Consider the following 16,059-nt stretch of genomic DNA (forward strand, 5'->3'; position numbering starts at 1 on the left):
ACCCAATCAAAACAGACCTGCCACCAATTTTTGGGTCCTGACCCATTAGAGAACATCTGCTCTGTTTGAGTCTTTTGTGAATCTTTCTATCCAGTCTTGAGCTTGTGTATATATATATATATGTATATATATATATATATATATATATGTATAGGCTATATATATATATATATATATATATATATATATATATTCATTTGTATAGTGCTTTCCACAATACTATTATTAATAATTATTATTATTTTATGTAATATATAGCCGCATAAAAGAAATATATCATATAAACTTTTTTTTTTCTTTAACACTTTTATGTATCAGTAGCTACCTGCTGCTTTGAGGTTTGGCACCCTGAGTGAGTTCTTCAGAATAGAATGTAATCTATGACACAATGGTAATGGTTTATTAATTAATAAAGAAAGAAAAACAGTGTCTCACTAATTACACTGTTCTCGAAAAATTACAGAGCGTAATGTACGTTCATTTGAGAGTCGCCGCCCCTCAAGATTTCATGTATTTTCTTCCATTCTTCTGGGTAGACATTAGGACCGCGCAGACTTTACGGCTGGAGCGTTATATTACTCCAGTATACATGCCCTAAACAACGGGGAACTGGGGGATCGACCCGGAGATTATCTAACCGACGACTTTTTGCACTTTTGATCCAAAGGAACCGGTGTGGATGGAGTTTACGAATCCCTTTACTCAACCCGCGCGTTTTACCCACTTGAATCATATCTTCTCTGGCCGCAGAAAGTGTGTGGCTCACTTTTTGGTTTTCCCGTGGAGGAGGACCCTCTGTTGATCCCTCTGTGCGCCCTCTCGGTTCTCCATTCGCCAGACGCGGAGCAGAGCCGCATCACCATCATCATCAGCGCTCGCGCTGCCTCTGTGTGCCCTGCTATCCCACCACCATGAATTCGGATATTAACATGTACTTGGGGCGAGAGAAAACGGGGATCATGCGAAAGAGAGCCCTGCTCCTCAGGAAGGGCTGCAGTTTCGAAATAACGAGGTGAGTTGATATGGGGAAGGGGGTTTTATGTGGGGAGTGGGCATTTTTTAGAGCACCGCATCATCCGGTTACAGGATGGTGGGATTGTAAATTATCACAGCAGTGTGTAGGGCATCTGAGATAGACATGTTTTACTCAAGTGTGTGGGTTTAGACTAGCTTTCAGGGGGATTTGGCATAGACCAGCAGCATATTAAAGTGTCTTAAGGCTGTCGCTAGGGATCTCAGAGTCAACAAAGCTTTATTGGCATATTGTCAGCATATATTACCAAAGCATATGCAGCATTCAAATTTTTGCAATAGACAGAAAATACAATAACAGAGAATACAGATAATACAGAAAATAAATAAGATTAGAAATAAAAAAAGGGGAAAACTGAATATAATGGAAATTGACATATGGATATAGCATGTGTCTGTGTGTGTGTGTGTGTTTATATATATATATATATATAATATTATCTGTATTCTCTGTTATTGTATTTTCTGTTTATTGTAAAAAACTGAATGCTGCATGCTTTGGCAATATATGCTGACAATCATGCCAATAGCCTAAATACATGCATTACATACACACATTTCTTGAGAGTTTAGACACAAGCCATGGTCCATTAAACGCTGAGACATGAGCCTCTAACTGCAATAACCCACTTTTTCCATCGGGATTCCCCATGAACAGTCGTGAGGAGATCCGGGTTTTCTGTTTGCAAAACAGAAGATGTACTCAGAGAGCTAAGGCTTGAGAATTATTCCTTCCTATAAATGCACATCTCGAGTATCGACCCGTTGCTCTTGTATTTGCAAGAGTATTGTGTTTTCAATGCTGTTTTCCATTTATGTCAGTGAAAGTGAAAGGATGATAGCAGCGTAAAAGCTCATGCTCAGTAATGGTTCTGCATCAGTGTCAGACACACCAACACAAGCACTGGTGGTTAAGCACATGAATGTAGTGTGTCTGTGTTTGTGTCAGAAATGCAGAGATAGCCTACATGAAGGAGAGAGGTCACACCCCATTTTGGCCTATCTCCTGTGTTGGGACCATCATAGTGTAGACTGCAGTATTATGCTGAGACAATACTGTATAGCCTATTTCATTTTGAAATGAGAGACCCTGTATGCACAGTAGCCTAATACAAGTTGCATATATGCAACTCTGCATTGGTCTTTCATTAAGTTGCTCTTTGTCAAACATTTTTTTACCACATTACTGTGCCCATATTACATGTTATTATAATTGATTAGTAGGCTTATAATAAGGGGTGTGCATGAGCGGTATTGACAAAAAATAATAATGATGAACATGATATTTTGGTATACTTTGTCAGGTTTAGAACTACCGTGGACAGTTGACTCCTAAAGTTTTTGTTATTCATCATATTCTGCGTGGTGGTCAGTTTGCAGCAGTGACAGAAATTACATTTTCCAATAAGTTTAAATAGATTTTTACCTTTTATCTGCATTTTTACCTTTATAAGAGCAATTTTTCTTACCTAATTAAATGTAACCTATGCATAATTTATTATGTCAACTTATTACATTTAATCAATATGTTCAATTAGAATAATAAGACACTATATGGCTGTTACCAATCAAATGAAATCAGTATCAACAAAATCTGTCTTTGCAATGCATGGAAACAGAAGCTGCATCTGAAGTGGCATTTAAATGTATTTACACAGACTCTTTAATTCAGCTCAGAGGTGACATGAATGCATTTAACCTGCTGTTACAAATGCATAAATAATGTTTTGATGTTTTAAAAAATTAAACATTGATGATATATGAAATGATTTTAAAACTGAAAAATACTTTAAATATGAAACCAAAACTGCCAGTAGGTGGCGGCAAGTCACTGTTAATGAGCGAATAATTGAGTCATTAATTCAACTGATTCGTTCAAATGGACTGATTCATTCAGGAATGAAATAACTCTGGCTCTGTGTGTTGCTCAGAGACACAAAACAGTTCTGCAGTGGCTTTGTTAGGAACTATTTTCGTCGGCGAAATAGAGCAAAACAGGCAAAATTGTTAAAATGTTTAAAAACTTTTACAAAAGTCTAAAATGTAAGTCACTTAATTGTTTATTAAACTAGTATTAAATCAATATCGCATTTGCAATCGTGTTTATATTTGGGGGGAAACCGACACTTTTTGTGTGATTGCTTATATCAAATGATATATAGCCAAGATATTTTTACTGTATTTTAATATTGTAAATCACGCAGTGAGAGGGTGCACTCTAAATGTGCACGTGCAGTAGTCTAACCTAAACTGAAAAGGCTACATCACGCAGTGTATGCACTCTCTAGGAGTGTTTTTGTTTTTTGCGAATGAGAGACATTCTCGATAATGTCAGATTGCGCATTGTTAAAACATCAATTACAATATTATCATAGATGATATATATCGCACACCCTTCCCTATAATATGGCTGATAGGTCTTGCTGTCAAATTTAGCCAGCGGAGCGATTTTTTTGCATCTTGTCCATGTTTGCGCATTCTAGACAAACTGTCAGTCTGTTATTTAGTGGTGGAGATTGTTCAGAGACCCTTTCTGCTGGTTACATAATTATGCAAGTATGTGGTGACAAATTGAATCGTTGAATCATTCATCCCAAAACAATTAATTCAAATCACTTATTCATGCATGAATAAAACAAGGGACTGCCTTTATGAACAAGTCATTGAATCATTTACTCAACCGAGTTGTTCAACAACACTGAGTCTTTCATAAACTTAAAGCAGAACTTGGTAACTTTTTTAACTTAATAAAACTGTCTAGAAATCATTTGGATGGTTAAACAACCTGTTCTGGTGATATTGGTGACTTTCCCCGCTCCCCCCAGCGTTCCCAGGCAGAAAACCAACCTTGCAACTTGGGGACTACCGTCCCAGCAAGATAGAAATTGGAAGTCTCGTGAGAAGCGAGAACGAGCGCGAAACACGAATTGCTTTACGGCAATTCGACATAAACACACACGCATGTATGATGTATTACCAGATTACCCACCTCGGTAGACATAGCTCCACACGATACAGTTGGCTTGCTCCGATCAAAACAAACGCACTTGAGCAGCGGTAGAGAGGGGGAGGAGGCCGCCGCAAGTGAGTTTTTTACGACCGTGTTGTGAAATATACACACCCCCACAGCTATAGGGGGAGCTCGTGGGGAAAACATGCGACAACAAAAGGGAAAATCAGCGAAGAAGTGACTAGAGTTCGCTAGAGTTGCCAAGTTCTCCTTTAACAAGTGACTGGCTGCATCCAAATAAGCATACTTCCCTACCATGTAGTAAGCAAAACATTTTATGTGAAAAGAGTAGATGACAATGATCTAGTCTTCCGGCAACATTCTGAAGTGCACATGCAATAGGCACTTTATTATCCCATGAGGCCACGGGAAAGGATTTGTGATTGGCAGTGAACTGAACTGTGTTGGTAAGTCACATGACAATGACAACATGATGAATTTAGTATATCTGGGTTACATTCATAGGACACACATTCATACTATATAGAACACACATTTTTATGTTTTTATTCAGAAAAGTACCTACTCATAGAGTATGCGATTTTGAATGTCATTGAGTGAAACTCATGTGTATTGCTCAGATATGCAATGGCTGCTTCTACTGTAGTTAGTCTGGCTACATTTTGAATTATTTTAGTTTGTGGTTCAAAATTAGACAAACTGGCAATAATGTGTCTAAAACGTAAATATTAACTTATTGTACGTTGAACCATTACAAAAATCAACTGCAGAGAGTGCATCAAGAATGCTATTGGTCTGAATATATCAGCTGTGATTGAAGCACTTGCAGGTAATTAGTTACACAAAACAAAGTCTGTAAAGTGTGACCAAAAATTGCTTATTATCTTCAATAGGCTCCATGGAATGTACCTTATTTCTATCAAAGCTACACAAATCCCTTCCCATATAAACCACAAATTACTTGCTCCCCAAACAAGCAGCAAATTACTCCTGCGGACAGACTTATTGTGTTCAGACAAGGGCATTGATGAGGAGGAGAATGCATCAGCCCCTAACGACATGTAGGCGAGAGGCTCACTGCTTTCATTTTATTCCTCCATAATGTTTTATCATGAAGACAGCTTTTTCTCAAGTGGCAGAGTATAACATGATCATTCAATTGTTTTGAAGGCCACACACAAACACACACATGCACAGTGCTGTATGTCTCTTTACAAAGAATGTCTTGTGAAATGCAGTGAAATTGGTGAAGGCTGTTATAGTAACAAAATAGTGCTGTCCATTATGGAGTTCTATGGTACTGTATGTCTGTAACAGCTTTCTATTTTGCCTAATTTGCTACCTATTCATGCACCATTTATTTTGCTCTCGCTTATCTACTTTCTTTTGTAACCTCTCTGTCAGGAATCAGTTGTAAACACCTCTAATGGGACTTTAATTTCCTCAACATTATAAATCATTCAAGACACAAAGATACCTGTTGTTTATTCTTGTCTTTTTCAGTCGTTCAAAACAAACTAAAATAATAAAATGTAAGAAATTGAAAATCATGAGAGAATGAATTCCAGACGCCCATCTATTTCTTTTAAATAATGAATTATATTTAATTACAAGACATTGTATTACAGACATACTGTGGTACAATAACAGAGCCACATTGTGACCATAGAACGCACAGCAAAGCATTTTATAGCCAGTTTTTTTTCTTTTCACTATAGAGAAAAGAGAACTAAAGTATTCTTGTGAATTTGACAGTTGGTTTTGTCTTACCTACCTCCTTTGTTTTGTTGCCATAAAAAAGCAGAAATAACAGTAGACTGCCAACACTCTGTTGAGTTGAATACAAGAAAGGATCGCTGCTAATGTAGTTAAACACAAATCTCCACATGCACAAACATGCCATAACTTTAACAAAAAAAATCTAACAATCAATCAATCAATCCTGAATTTCAGAAGTTACAGAGAAATTACAAAGTTACTTGTTAACACTTTATTTGACAGTGTCCTTGATGCACATCTTACATGTACTGTACTTAGGCCTATTACAGTAGCCTAATAACAACAGTATAAGTTATCAATGAATATTACTTATTTGCATAATTACACTCTAACAAGGACACCCTAAAATAAAGTGTAACCAAATGTTCATGCCACATTTATGCCTTGATTCCTTCTGAATTTGAGCACTCATTGCTAAGCAATCTACAATTAATAAACAAGTTATCAAACACAAGCCTGCCTCCCCCTGCATTCTGTAGTTATTACTGATGAGAGAATGGTGAACATAGAAATGAGTGAGAAAGTTCATGGCATTATTTAAACTGTTAGGGTGGAGATGACACTATGACTCACACTGAGTTCATTTGTGTTTGAACGTGTGAATGTGTGTATGCTGAGCAGCTGAACACAAACTCATCCAGTAACCTGAGCATGAGCCTGCGTATAGTATCTCATGAATCTCATTTGAATCATTTGGATTGTGCCTGCAATTAGACTAAAGAAAAGACTAAAGTTCTGGCTATTTTCAGCCATCTCTCTCTTTCTCTCTTTGGCTTCTGAGCAGCCAGCCCTGCAGTTCGTACCAATCTGATAATACTAGCACTACAGCTAACACTAATCACTCTCAGCTGTGCGGTCTGCATGTGCTCGAGCACAACCTCCTCATTTGCAGAGAAAAATAGACGGAAATCAAGCAGCGGAATAAAAGAAAGAGTCCCGCTCTGATTACAGCCCTATGTAAACTTTCATTCCGAGCCCACATATGCTTCCATTTAAGGTTTAAAGACGCATACCTACACATTAGTGTTTTTCGCTCGAGGAAGCCTCACTAGGAAAGACTCTCTTCCCGTTATAGCAACCCTGGAACGCACCCAGCGTAGGATGGATGGAGCTTTTTGGAGTTTAGCCTATTTAAAATACTGGTGGTTAGCTCCCCACCACAAGGGCAATTCACACTGGGTGTGTATACCATACATTTAGCGGTGTGGGTCTGTGTTAGGATGGCTAGGGATCTTTAAATAGGTTAACATTAAGTTTTTCTATAAGACTGATCAAAAAAGGGGGGAAAAAACAAGAAATGCAATCACTGGAGGAAGTGATGTACTGTATGTGTAATGCCCTCTGACATAGTATATGAAGGCCTATTTAATTTGACTGAACAGAGAAGTAAAGGAAATATTTTCACATGTGAAGTTGATGACACTTTTATTTTTTATTTAAACAACGTTATGGGGTATATTAAAGTCCCCCTGTAGTCAATAATTGTATCCCTCAAAACTCATCTTTGATCACCAAAATGACATTTAAACGTTTTTTTCTTGTGACATTTTTTTTTATTCATGCCTTAAAATAGCTTGAATGCAAGAGGTATCGCTCTTTACAACGTCGGAAACATACTGGTAATTAATATGATTAGCCTTTGAATTGACTATGTTATCAAACAGGTAATAATGTCTTGTTAATGTTACACAAACTATGTCCCCATTCGCCATCTCAGTCTGCCTTCTAACTATCATCAGAAACTCTTTGAACAACTCAGAACGTCAGTGGAGAAAGTGTATGGTGTTATTCACCATAACATCGCAATATACATCATACATCCGCTATATTGCTAAATCCACCCGATTTTTCATGTCAAGAAAAAAATATATCGGAAAGGCATTTCTTGAGATTCCCCTGCTAGTTCACTGTTAAAGGTGCTGTATGTAACTTTTTCACTCTACTAAAGCATAAAAATACCATAATATGTTTGCAGATATTAAGGAAACATACTCACATACTCGTTTCTCTGAAAAACACTTCTACAGCCAGTTATTTTACTTTGAAATGTGCATTCCGTGTTGGAATGTCTGTTTTTGTTTTGGTCTGTGTGATCTCGCCTACTGCCAGTTCACCCAAATCTCTATGAACGAGAGCATATTAAAACGCGGATAAATCAACTCATCAACTTACTTAGGGCCCTATCTTGCACCCAGCGCAATTGACTTTGTACACGACGCATGTATTATTCCTATTTTGCACCTGACGCACAGCGGACTTTTCCCTCCACAGACGCACGTCGGTAAACTAGGGAATGAACTTGCGCTCCCGGGGGAGGTTCGGCGAAAAGAGGCGTGTTCCGGCGCAAACGTTCCCTGGTGCTATTTTGCAGTTTCAGAAAACAATTCCGCCACAGACCAGGAAAAATCTAGTCTAAAGTCGCGTTTTCAGTGGTACGTTCAGATGCTATTTTAAGGGCGCATGCTTGGCCATAATGTAGCATGTGCACCACGTGCATACACTTTGCTTCTCTCATCTACACACAGACGCAGCAGTTGCCAATTTTGAAAACCATACATAATTACATGGAAAAATATTTCACATGAGGGAAATCATTGTGGTGTTCATGAAGATGTGAAAAAATAGGAATAAATAGCTTACCATTGTTAGAGGTTAACAGTTTAGGACCCAAGGACCAGATGTTTGAAAGAAGACCCGGAGTCAGAAGTATTTACTGAAGATAGTTTGCAGTTTCATCAGCAGAAGTCAGCTTCAAGACTCACACAGGAGTTCGTAGGCCACCCCGCTTACAGTTACAAAGATCACAGCAGTTATACCATTCCCAAGGTTTAAGCTACGTCATTGCTTACAGGTTGAATGATTCTCATTGGCTAAGAAATAGATAAACATAGTAATTTTCCACACATATAAAGATAGACTGAAGCATATCTCCATAGATTATGCACCTGACACTCGGACCCTGAAGTCAGGCACGTCGTGACCTTCCTGGTTGCAAATTTGGGTTGCTGGGTGCCAGCATGTCCCGAACAACAACTCAGTCAATCTCCAATAATGCCAGTGGTTCCTTAACCTGTAACCAAGAAGACTAACACACACACCGACACACAGCTTTTCCAAGGTTGGATTTGGCCAGGCTCTAACTATAAACAGGAGTCTCATCTCAAAACATTAAGATAACAAGTTCTTTTTCTCAAGGATATAGGACACTTTAGTCTAATGGAAAATATAGGCTTTAACTGAGAAATGGTCCCTTAAACTATAGGCTTCAATGACCCCTATGTGTTTTAACATGTTGGAAACCTTTCTCAAACACAAAACCAGTCCCTATTTCATTTCTGGAAGCCGGGATAAATAGGCAAGCACTGTTACTGCATTCAGATATCAAATACAGACATTAAAAAGAATACATGAAAAGAACATTTCAGTAATCACCCTGGTAACTTCAATAACAAAATAAAATTTCCAGAGAAGTAATTCAACCCATGTGATATTTAGAAGGAAAAATATCGATTAATACCTTGATTATAATCACTCATTACATATACTGTACATTGAAGCAGCGGTGGATTCCAATCCACCCCCTTCACCATTTACCCGCCCACAAAGTTACTTGCGTTTCGCGTTTGATACTTGCGTTTCAGATCGTTAAAATAGGGCTCTTAGTGTTTAAGTCTCCTTGGCTTTCATTGTCAATTGCGCTCGTTCCTGTTGCGTTCCTCAAACTGGCAACCCGCGTGAGCGTCAAGTCTGAGCAGGAGGGGGCGGGGGAAACAACAATCTTTTGAATTTGGACTGCAGTGCCTATTTGGACCACTAGCTGTCATTCTTACAGACTGCACCTTTAATGATATGCTTTTTGAGCATATTTTTGAGTCTTTTTTGTCTTTTTTTCACTGCAGTTTGAAGGAGAAAATACTCAGAAATGGTGTTGACTTATGAATTTGCACATGGTTTGTCTTAAAGCACATTAAAAACACCAAATAGATATTTAAACACCACAGGGGGACTTATACAGAAATACAGGCTGGTGTGTTAGAGCAGGTCTGGAATGGGTCAAGGTTGAGCTCGTATCAGCTAGTCTATTTATGTATAGTTTATCCAGTTTGCCCCATCTGGTGGTCAGTGACCATCACTTCTGATTATAAGATGTAATTAATATAGCAACATGTTTTCATATTATATGTGCAAATAATTAATGTAAGTATATAGTCACATGATCTTTTTAAAATTTTCAGATACATAGTTTTAGAAAATTCAGATACATATTTTCCATTTCTGTTACATATTTAACTAATGGAAATTATCAACATTTCAGTATTTGTATATTTATATTTTTAGTATATTTCAAAACCATTTTTGTTTATTATCTACATTATTATCTACAGTAAGCAAAAAGTGACTGAGCGTGATTGGGTTGGAATAAAATAAATAAAAACGATGTGAGTCAGAGTACTAGCTGCTTTAAAGGGATAGTTAACCCCAAAAAAATTATTCTGTCATTTACTCAGCCTCAAGTTGTTCCAAACCTGTATGAATTTCTTCCTTCTTCTGAACACAAAAGAAGATATTTTGAATAATATGGGTAACCAAACAGTGTATGGACCCCATTGACTTCCATAGTATAGAAAAAAGAAAATACTATGGATGTCAATGGGGCCTATCAACTGTTTTGTAACTGACATTCTTCAAAATATCTTCTTTTGTGTTCAGCTGAAGAAAGAAAGTCATACAGGTTTTTAACAACTTGAGGGTGAGTAAATTATGACAGAATTTAGATTTTTGGGTGAACTATCCCTTTAAATAATTAAAGATATTTTCTGTAATTCTTCCTAGTGTATATTTTATTGGATGGATACTCACAAAAATCTCAGAGCTTGCTGCCTTTGGATGCCTTCGCTTGCTGCCTTTCTTGACAGTAGTGAATTACTTCTAAATCCGAGGGGAAAAGTTTAGATAGAGATACCTTTTTAATGCAACTAGTCAAAAGACATTGTAGATCACATTGCAAACGGTATCTGGTTCTGCAATAAACACATATTACCACTAGAGGACACTGTGGTCAAATATATGGAACCCATTGGATTTAAGACCCAAGAACCAGGTCATAATTTGGCTGTACTTCCCCAAGTCAGTTCATATTTTCGGAGAGATTTGTACTTGACACAAACCATTTCAACAAAAGAAAAAAGTACAAAAGAAAGGTAAATGGTCTGATGTTTACCTCCCAATGGTCTTGTAGTAGCCTACCATATATGATACACAGATTGAGGCACAATACAAATGGTGGCTGGAAGTTTTGCTGTTAAGATCCAGCCTATAGTATTCTCTAAAGGGTATGGAGCATTGGTTTAATATGATTAGTATTGCACTCTGTTCATCCAACAGCATTATTATTAGGTTTAGATTAGATCACACTGATCATGCTGAGAATTTTGTTTAATGCATTTGCAAAAAAAGAAATTAAGGAATATTTGCTTTGGTACATTCTTCTTTCCTCAGGGAGAGTTTAGCCCTAACATCTGCCCTCAGTCTGATCTGCTCTAAAATGCCAACAGTTCACAGACTGGGCTCTGAAAATGTCACCCTGTCAGACACACCATGACGAATGACCCCAGTCTTTATCATACGGACATAACCTTTGTGCCACAGCTGCCCAGCTGCCCAGCTGCCGATATGTGCATTTATATGCATGCTCATGTTTGTGTCAAAGTCATGATTTTTCGGATCATCTATTCTACATCCAAGTTTAAAAGGGAAAAGGTTGCTGTCCTGTCCTATCTGGTCAGAAATGCTCTTTTCTTGTCCTCGTGTTCTGTGTTCATTTAGAAAATTCTCTACTATTTCTTATGTTTTACTGGAAGTTGTTATGGCTACTGTTTCTCTCAAACTCCCATGAGATTTTTAACAAAACAAAAGGCACTCCTAATATAGCTTTAACAGATTATTTGATGTTTACAGTGTATAATAATACAATAAAAATGATCAAACAAAACAAACCAGTTTAGTTAAAACTTATGTAATCCACTTCAGCCAATAAAATTAAAATCTATTTACCATGTGCTTGACATTTTTGGCAACAAGGAAGTAAAGGATATGTTGGTCACTCACATACTATCAAGGCTCCATAGTGAGTTCATTTTAGACATGAAAATACATATTCCATTTTTTGTAAATCATTGTACATCCAATTTTACCTTCTACAGTTTTTTTTTTCTTTTCTTTTTTTACAGTATAATAGTCCTTTTGCTTGTGTTTTGGGGAGATATTAGTACGTTTTATAGAAGACAGAGTGGAAAAGCTGTACCTTTTCCAGAAAGTATTGATGATAGTGACGGCAGTGCATCAGAAAATTAGGTTATAGTAAGAAAGGAAGAAGATCGAAGAGGATAGAAGCAGTGAGGTTGATGGCAGAGATGAAGAATATAAGTCATAGATTGTTGTGGAAGTCAGGGATTTGGGTACATTATCCTATGCCAGTTTGGAAGATGTGATCCAGACTACAAAGGTCAGATGCCCTTGGTCAGATGTCATTGCCTATTGGCCTCACTACACTGACAAGCAGGGATGCTCCAAAAATGATGACGTAAAGGGGTCATATGATGCGATTTCTTGTTTTCTTTTGTCTTTAGTCTTTTATGTAGCTGTTTGTGCATGTATAAGATCTGCAGTGTTACAAAGCTCAAAGTCTCAAGCCTAAAGAGATATTCTTTGTAAAAGTTAAGGCTCAGCCACGCCTTCCTAAAAAGCTTTGTTCAAACACGCCCACACAAATCTACGTCAGTCTGTGGGGACAGAGTTTCATAACACTGCCCAAATGTATACGCAAAGAAAGAAGGCGTAACTTTTATTCTCGCTGTATTATTGTTGCCGCCAGCGCTGCCATGTCGTGGAGACGCTGTGTTTTTCATTGCGAAAGCAAAAATACTTTGTTTGTCCTTCCAAAAGAGGACACAATTAGAAAACAGGTTAAGCTTTATTTACAACACTGTTCCAGGACAGTGCAACCAAAATATTCGACTTTGTGCTGCGCATTTTTCTGAGAACTGTTTCCAGAACCTGGAAGAGGCAAGGCTAGCTGTGCACAAAGAGTGATTCTAAAAAGTGGGGCAATTCCATCTCTGCAGTATAGTCTGGTGCTTCTGATTCTCAGGCACAGCCTGTAAGTATGTTTTCATATTTTAAGAATTTTCTACTGACTATTCAAATGTGAGTTTGAGCAGCCCCCCCTGAAAAAACAGGAAGTTTTTTGTCCAATAATTACAATATCTGTTTTTTCAGAATTAAGAAGTAGGAAATTACTAGTCATCCAATTTTTTATATCAGCTAACAATTCCTTTAATTTTGTGAATTGGTAAGTTTCATCAGGGCGTGAAGAAATATAGAGCTGAGTATCATCAGCATAACAGTGAAATCTAATGCCATGCTTCCTAATGATATCTCCTAAGGGTAGCATGTACAGAGTGAACAGCAACGGTCTTAGTACTGAGCCTTGTGGTACGCCATACTAAACTTTTGATCGATAAGACATCTCTTCATTTACTGCTACAAACTGATAACAGTCAGGTAAGTATGATTTAAACCATGCTAATGCAATTCCACTAAAGCCAACATAATTTTCGAGTCTATTTAAAAGAATGTTGTGGTCAGTTGTATCAAATGCAGCACTAAGATCGAGTAACACTAATAGAGAGATACAACCACGATCGGATGATAAGAGCAAATCATTTGTGACTCTAATGATTCTCAGTACTATGGTACGGTCTAAATCCTGACTGAAAATCCTCGCAGATACCATTTCTTTCTAAAAAGGAACATAGTTATAAGTCATTATAATCAGTAATTATGTCCCCAATGAAATAAAATCGTACCAATCTGATACGTTCTGGTCCAATCACACTGGCTAAGTTGATCGATCAGCTTGGTCATCTGAATTTTCCGGATCAGATTCGGGCTTGAATTGATAAGGTTGTACTGACATTATCACCTGTCATTATTGCTTTGGGAGCTGATGTTCCAAATTATGGTAAGGGGCGTGACATTTCTGTCACACGCTTAAGGTATCTGTGCTAATCACAATGCGCTTGAACGCTGGCCAATCAGAGCACACCGCGCTTTTCAGAACGATGATATTTGTAAAAATGTACACGTTTCAGAAAGGTGGGGCATAGAGATGCAACAATAATATACGGTATGTGTAAAATAGGTCAACTGGGAAAAGAGCAAACTCGCCCCCGTGCATAGGATCTCTTTTCTCGGTATGGAGCTGGAATACTGTCAAGAGCTGAACAGTGGTCCCATTCAAACTTTTTCAGAGGCTCTTGGGGCATATGGCATCCGCAGCCGCAGTAACGCCACTGGGTTTGCTTCATATGAGACCGCTTCAGCACTGGCTTCAAGGCCGAGTCCCGAGATGGGCGTGGCAGAGCGGCACACTCCGTGTGCTAAACCCTCAGCCTGTGGTCAGACCCTTCGTTTCTCCGGGCCGGAGTGCCCCTAGAACAAGTGTCCATCCACAGATGCCTCCAACACCGGCTGGGGAACCACGTACAATGGGCATGCAGTAGCGGGGATCTGGACGTGCCCCAAACTGCATTGGCACATCAACTGCCTTGAGTTACTAGTAGTACACCTTGCTCGGAACCACCTCAAAATGCCACTGCTCAGCAAGCATGTGCTGGTCCGTATGGACAACACTGCGACCGTTGCGTACATCAACCATCAAGGTGGTCTACGCTCCCCTTGCATGTCACAACTCGCCCGCCATCTCCTCCTATGGAGTCAGAAGCATCTGAGGTCGCTTCGTGCCATTTATTCCCCGGCCTGCTCAATCGTGCGCCCGACGAGCACTCACGACAGCCTGTGGCCTCGGGAGAGTGGAGACTCCATCCCCAGGCGGTCCAGCTGATATGGGACCACTTCGGGGCCGCACAGATAGATCTGTTTGCCTCTTCAGACTTGTCCCATTGCCAGTTGTTCTTTTCCCTGACCGAGGGGACTCTCGGCACGGATGCACTGGCACACAGCTGGCCCCGGGGCCCACGCAAGTATACGTTTCCCCCAGTGAGCCTTCTCGCACAGACTAGGTATTTGTAGTTGCCCATTATTGGCCCAACCTGGGCCCGTTCCTCTCAGGGAGGACCTCCTCTCTCAGAGACAGGGCACTGTATGGCACCCATATGCGGGATGCGGAGATTCTAGGTGATCTACCACAAGCTGTCGTAGACACCATCACTTCTGCAAGAGCAACCTCTATGAGGCATGCTTACGCTCTGAAGTGGAACTTGTTCGTTGAGTGGTGTTCTTCTCACAGAGAAGACCCCAGAAAATGTTCGACTGGTACCGTGCTTTCCTTTCTGCAAGAGGGGTTGGAGCGAAGGCTGTCTCCCTCCATGCAGTTGATGGAAAATCCGTGGGGAAGCACGACCTGATCGTCAGGTTCCTGAGGGGGCGCTAGGAGACTGAATCCGCCTCACCCCCCTCTATACCCTCTTGGGACCTATCTCTGTTCTCCTGCTTGCTTTGGCCCTTTCGGGACCAGGTGGTGAACCTGCAAGCGCTGCACCCAGAGGAGGCAGACCCAGCCCTGGCTTTTCTCTGTCCCGTCCGCGCTCTGTGCCTGTACGTGGATAGAACGCAAAGCCTCAGGACCTCAGACCAGCTCTTCGTCTGTTACAGAGACCAGCAGAAGGGAAAGGCTGTCTCCAAGCAGAGGTTGGCCCACTGGATAGTGGATGCCATCGTCTTGGCGTACCAATCCAAAGATGCACCATGCCCCCTCGGGTTGCGAGCCCACTCCACTCGGAGTGTAGCTTCTTCCTGGGAGGTGGCACAGGGTGCCTCGCTGACAGATATCTGTAGAGCTGCGGGCTGGACGAAAGTAAACACGTTTGTTAGATAGATTCTATAGCCTTCGTGTCGAACCGGTAGCTTCCCGTGTGCTCTCTACTCATAGAAGCTAGTCAACACTGTAGGCCCCGCTCAAAGTGTCGGCTTGCTGTGTCATTTCCCTCCTATGGACTGGATACGTGTGCTATTCTTGCTCCAGTTGAGTTCCCTGTTTGCCAAACACTGTTGAGTTCCTCCACACCCCTCCACACCCCCCAGGCCTAGCACTCGTATGCATTGGTGGAACCTGTGTTAGGCTGGGTCCCATGTGTTGTGAACCCTTACGGCGATCCCATATGTGTATTCGTCCACGGTACGGCTCCCTGCGGCAAGCCCGTGTCTTTCCCTTGGCAGAGCCCGCTCTGCTGTCTCTGCCCGGTTGAGTCTCCTCC

The 16,059-nt window shown here is 40.0% G+C and overlaps 1 protein-coding gene across 4 annotated transcripts in view; it reads left to right on the forward strand.

The window, feature by feature from the left end:
- The first annotated feature begins 616 nt into the window (after positions 1-616).
- Positions 617-16,059, forward strand: part of garnl3 (GTPase activating Rap/RanGAP domain like 3) — a 79,962-nt gene continuing 64,519 nt past the window's right edge. For all 4 annotated transcript variants that reach the window (XM_084414676.1, XM_084414679.1, XM_084414677.1 and 1 more), the window contains exon 1: positions 617-1,012. In XM_084414676.1, coding sequence (XP_084270802.1) covers positions 912-1,012 — 101 coding nt within the window. In that variant the 5' untranslated portion in view covers positions 617-911. The remainder of the gene's footprint in view (positions 1,013-16,059) is intronic.

This window comes from Rutilus rutilus (genome assembly GCF_951802725.1).
Source record: "Rutilus rutilus genome assembly, chromosome: 7".
NCBI classification, from domain to species: domain Eukaryota; kingdom Metazoa; phylum Chordata; class Actinopteri; order Cypriniformes; family Leuciscidae; genus Rutilus; species Rutilus rutilus.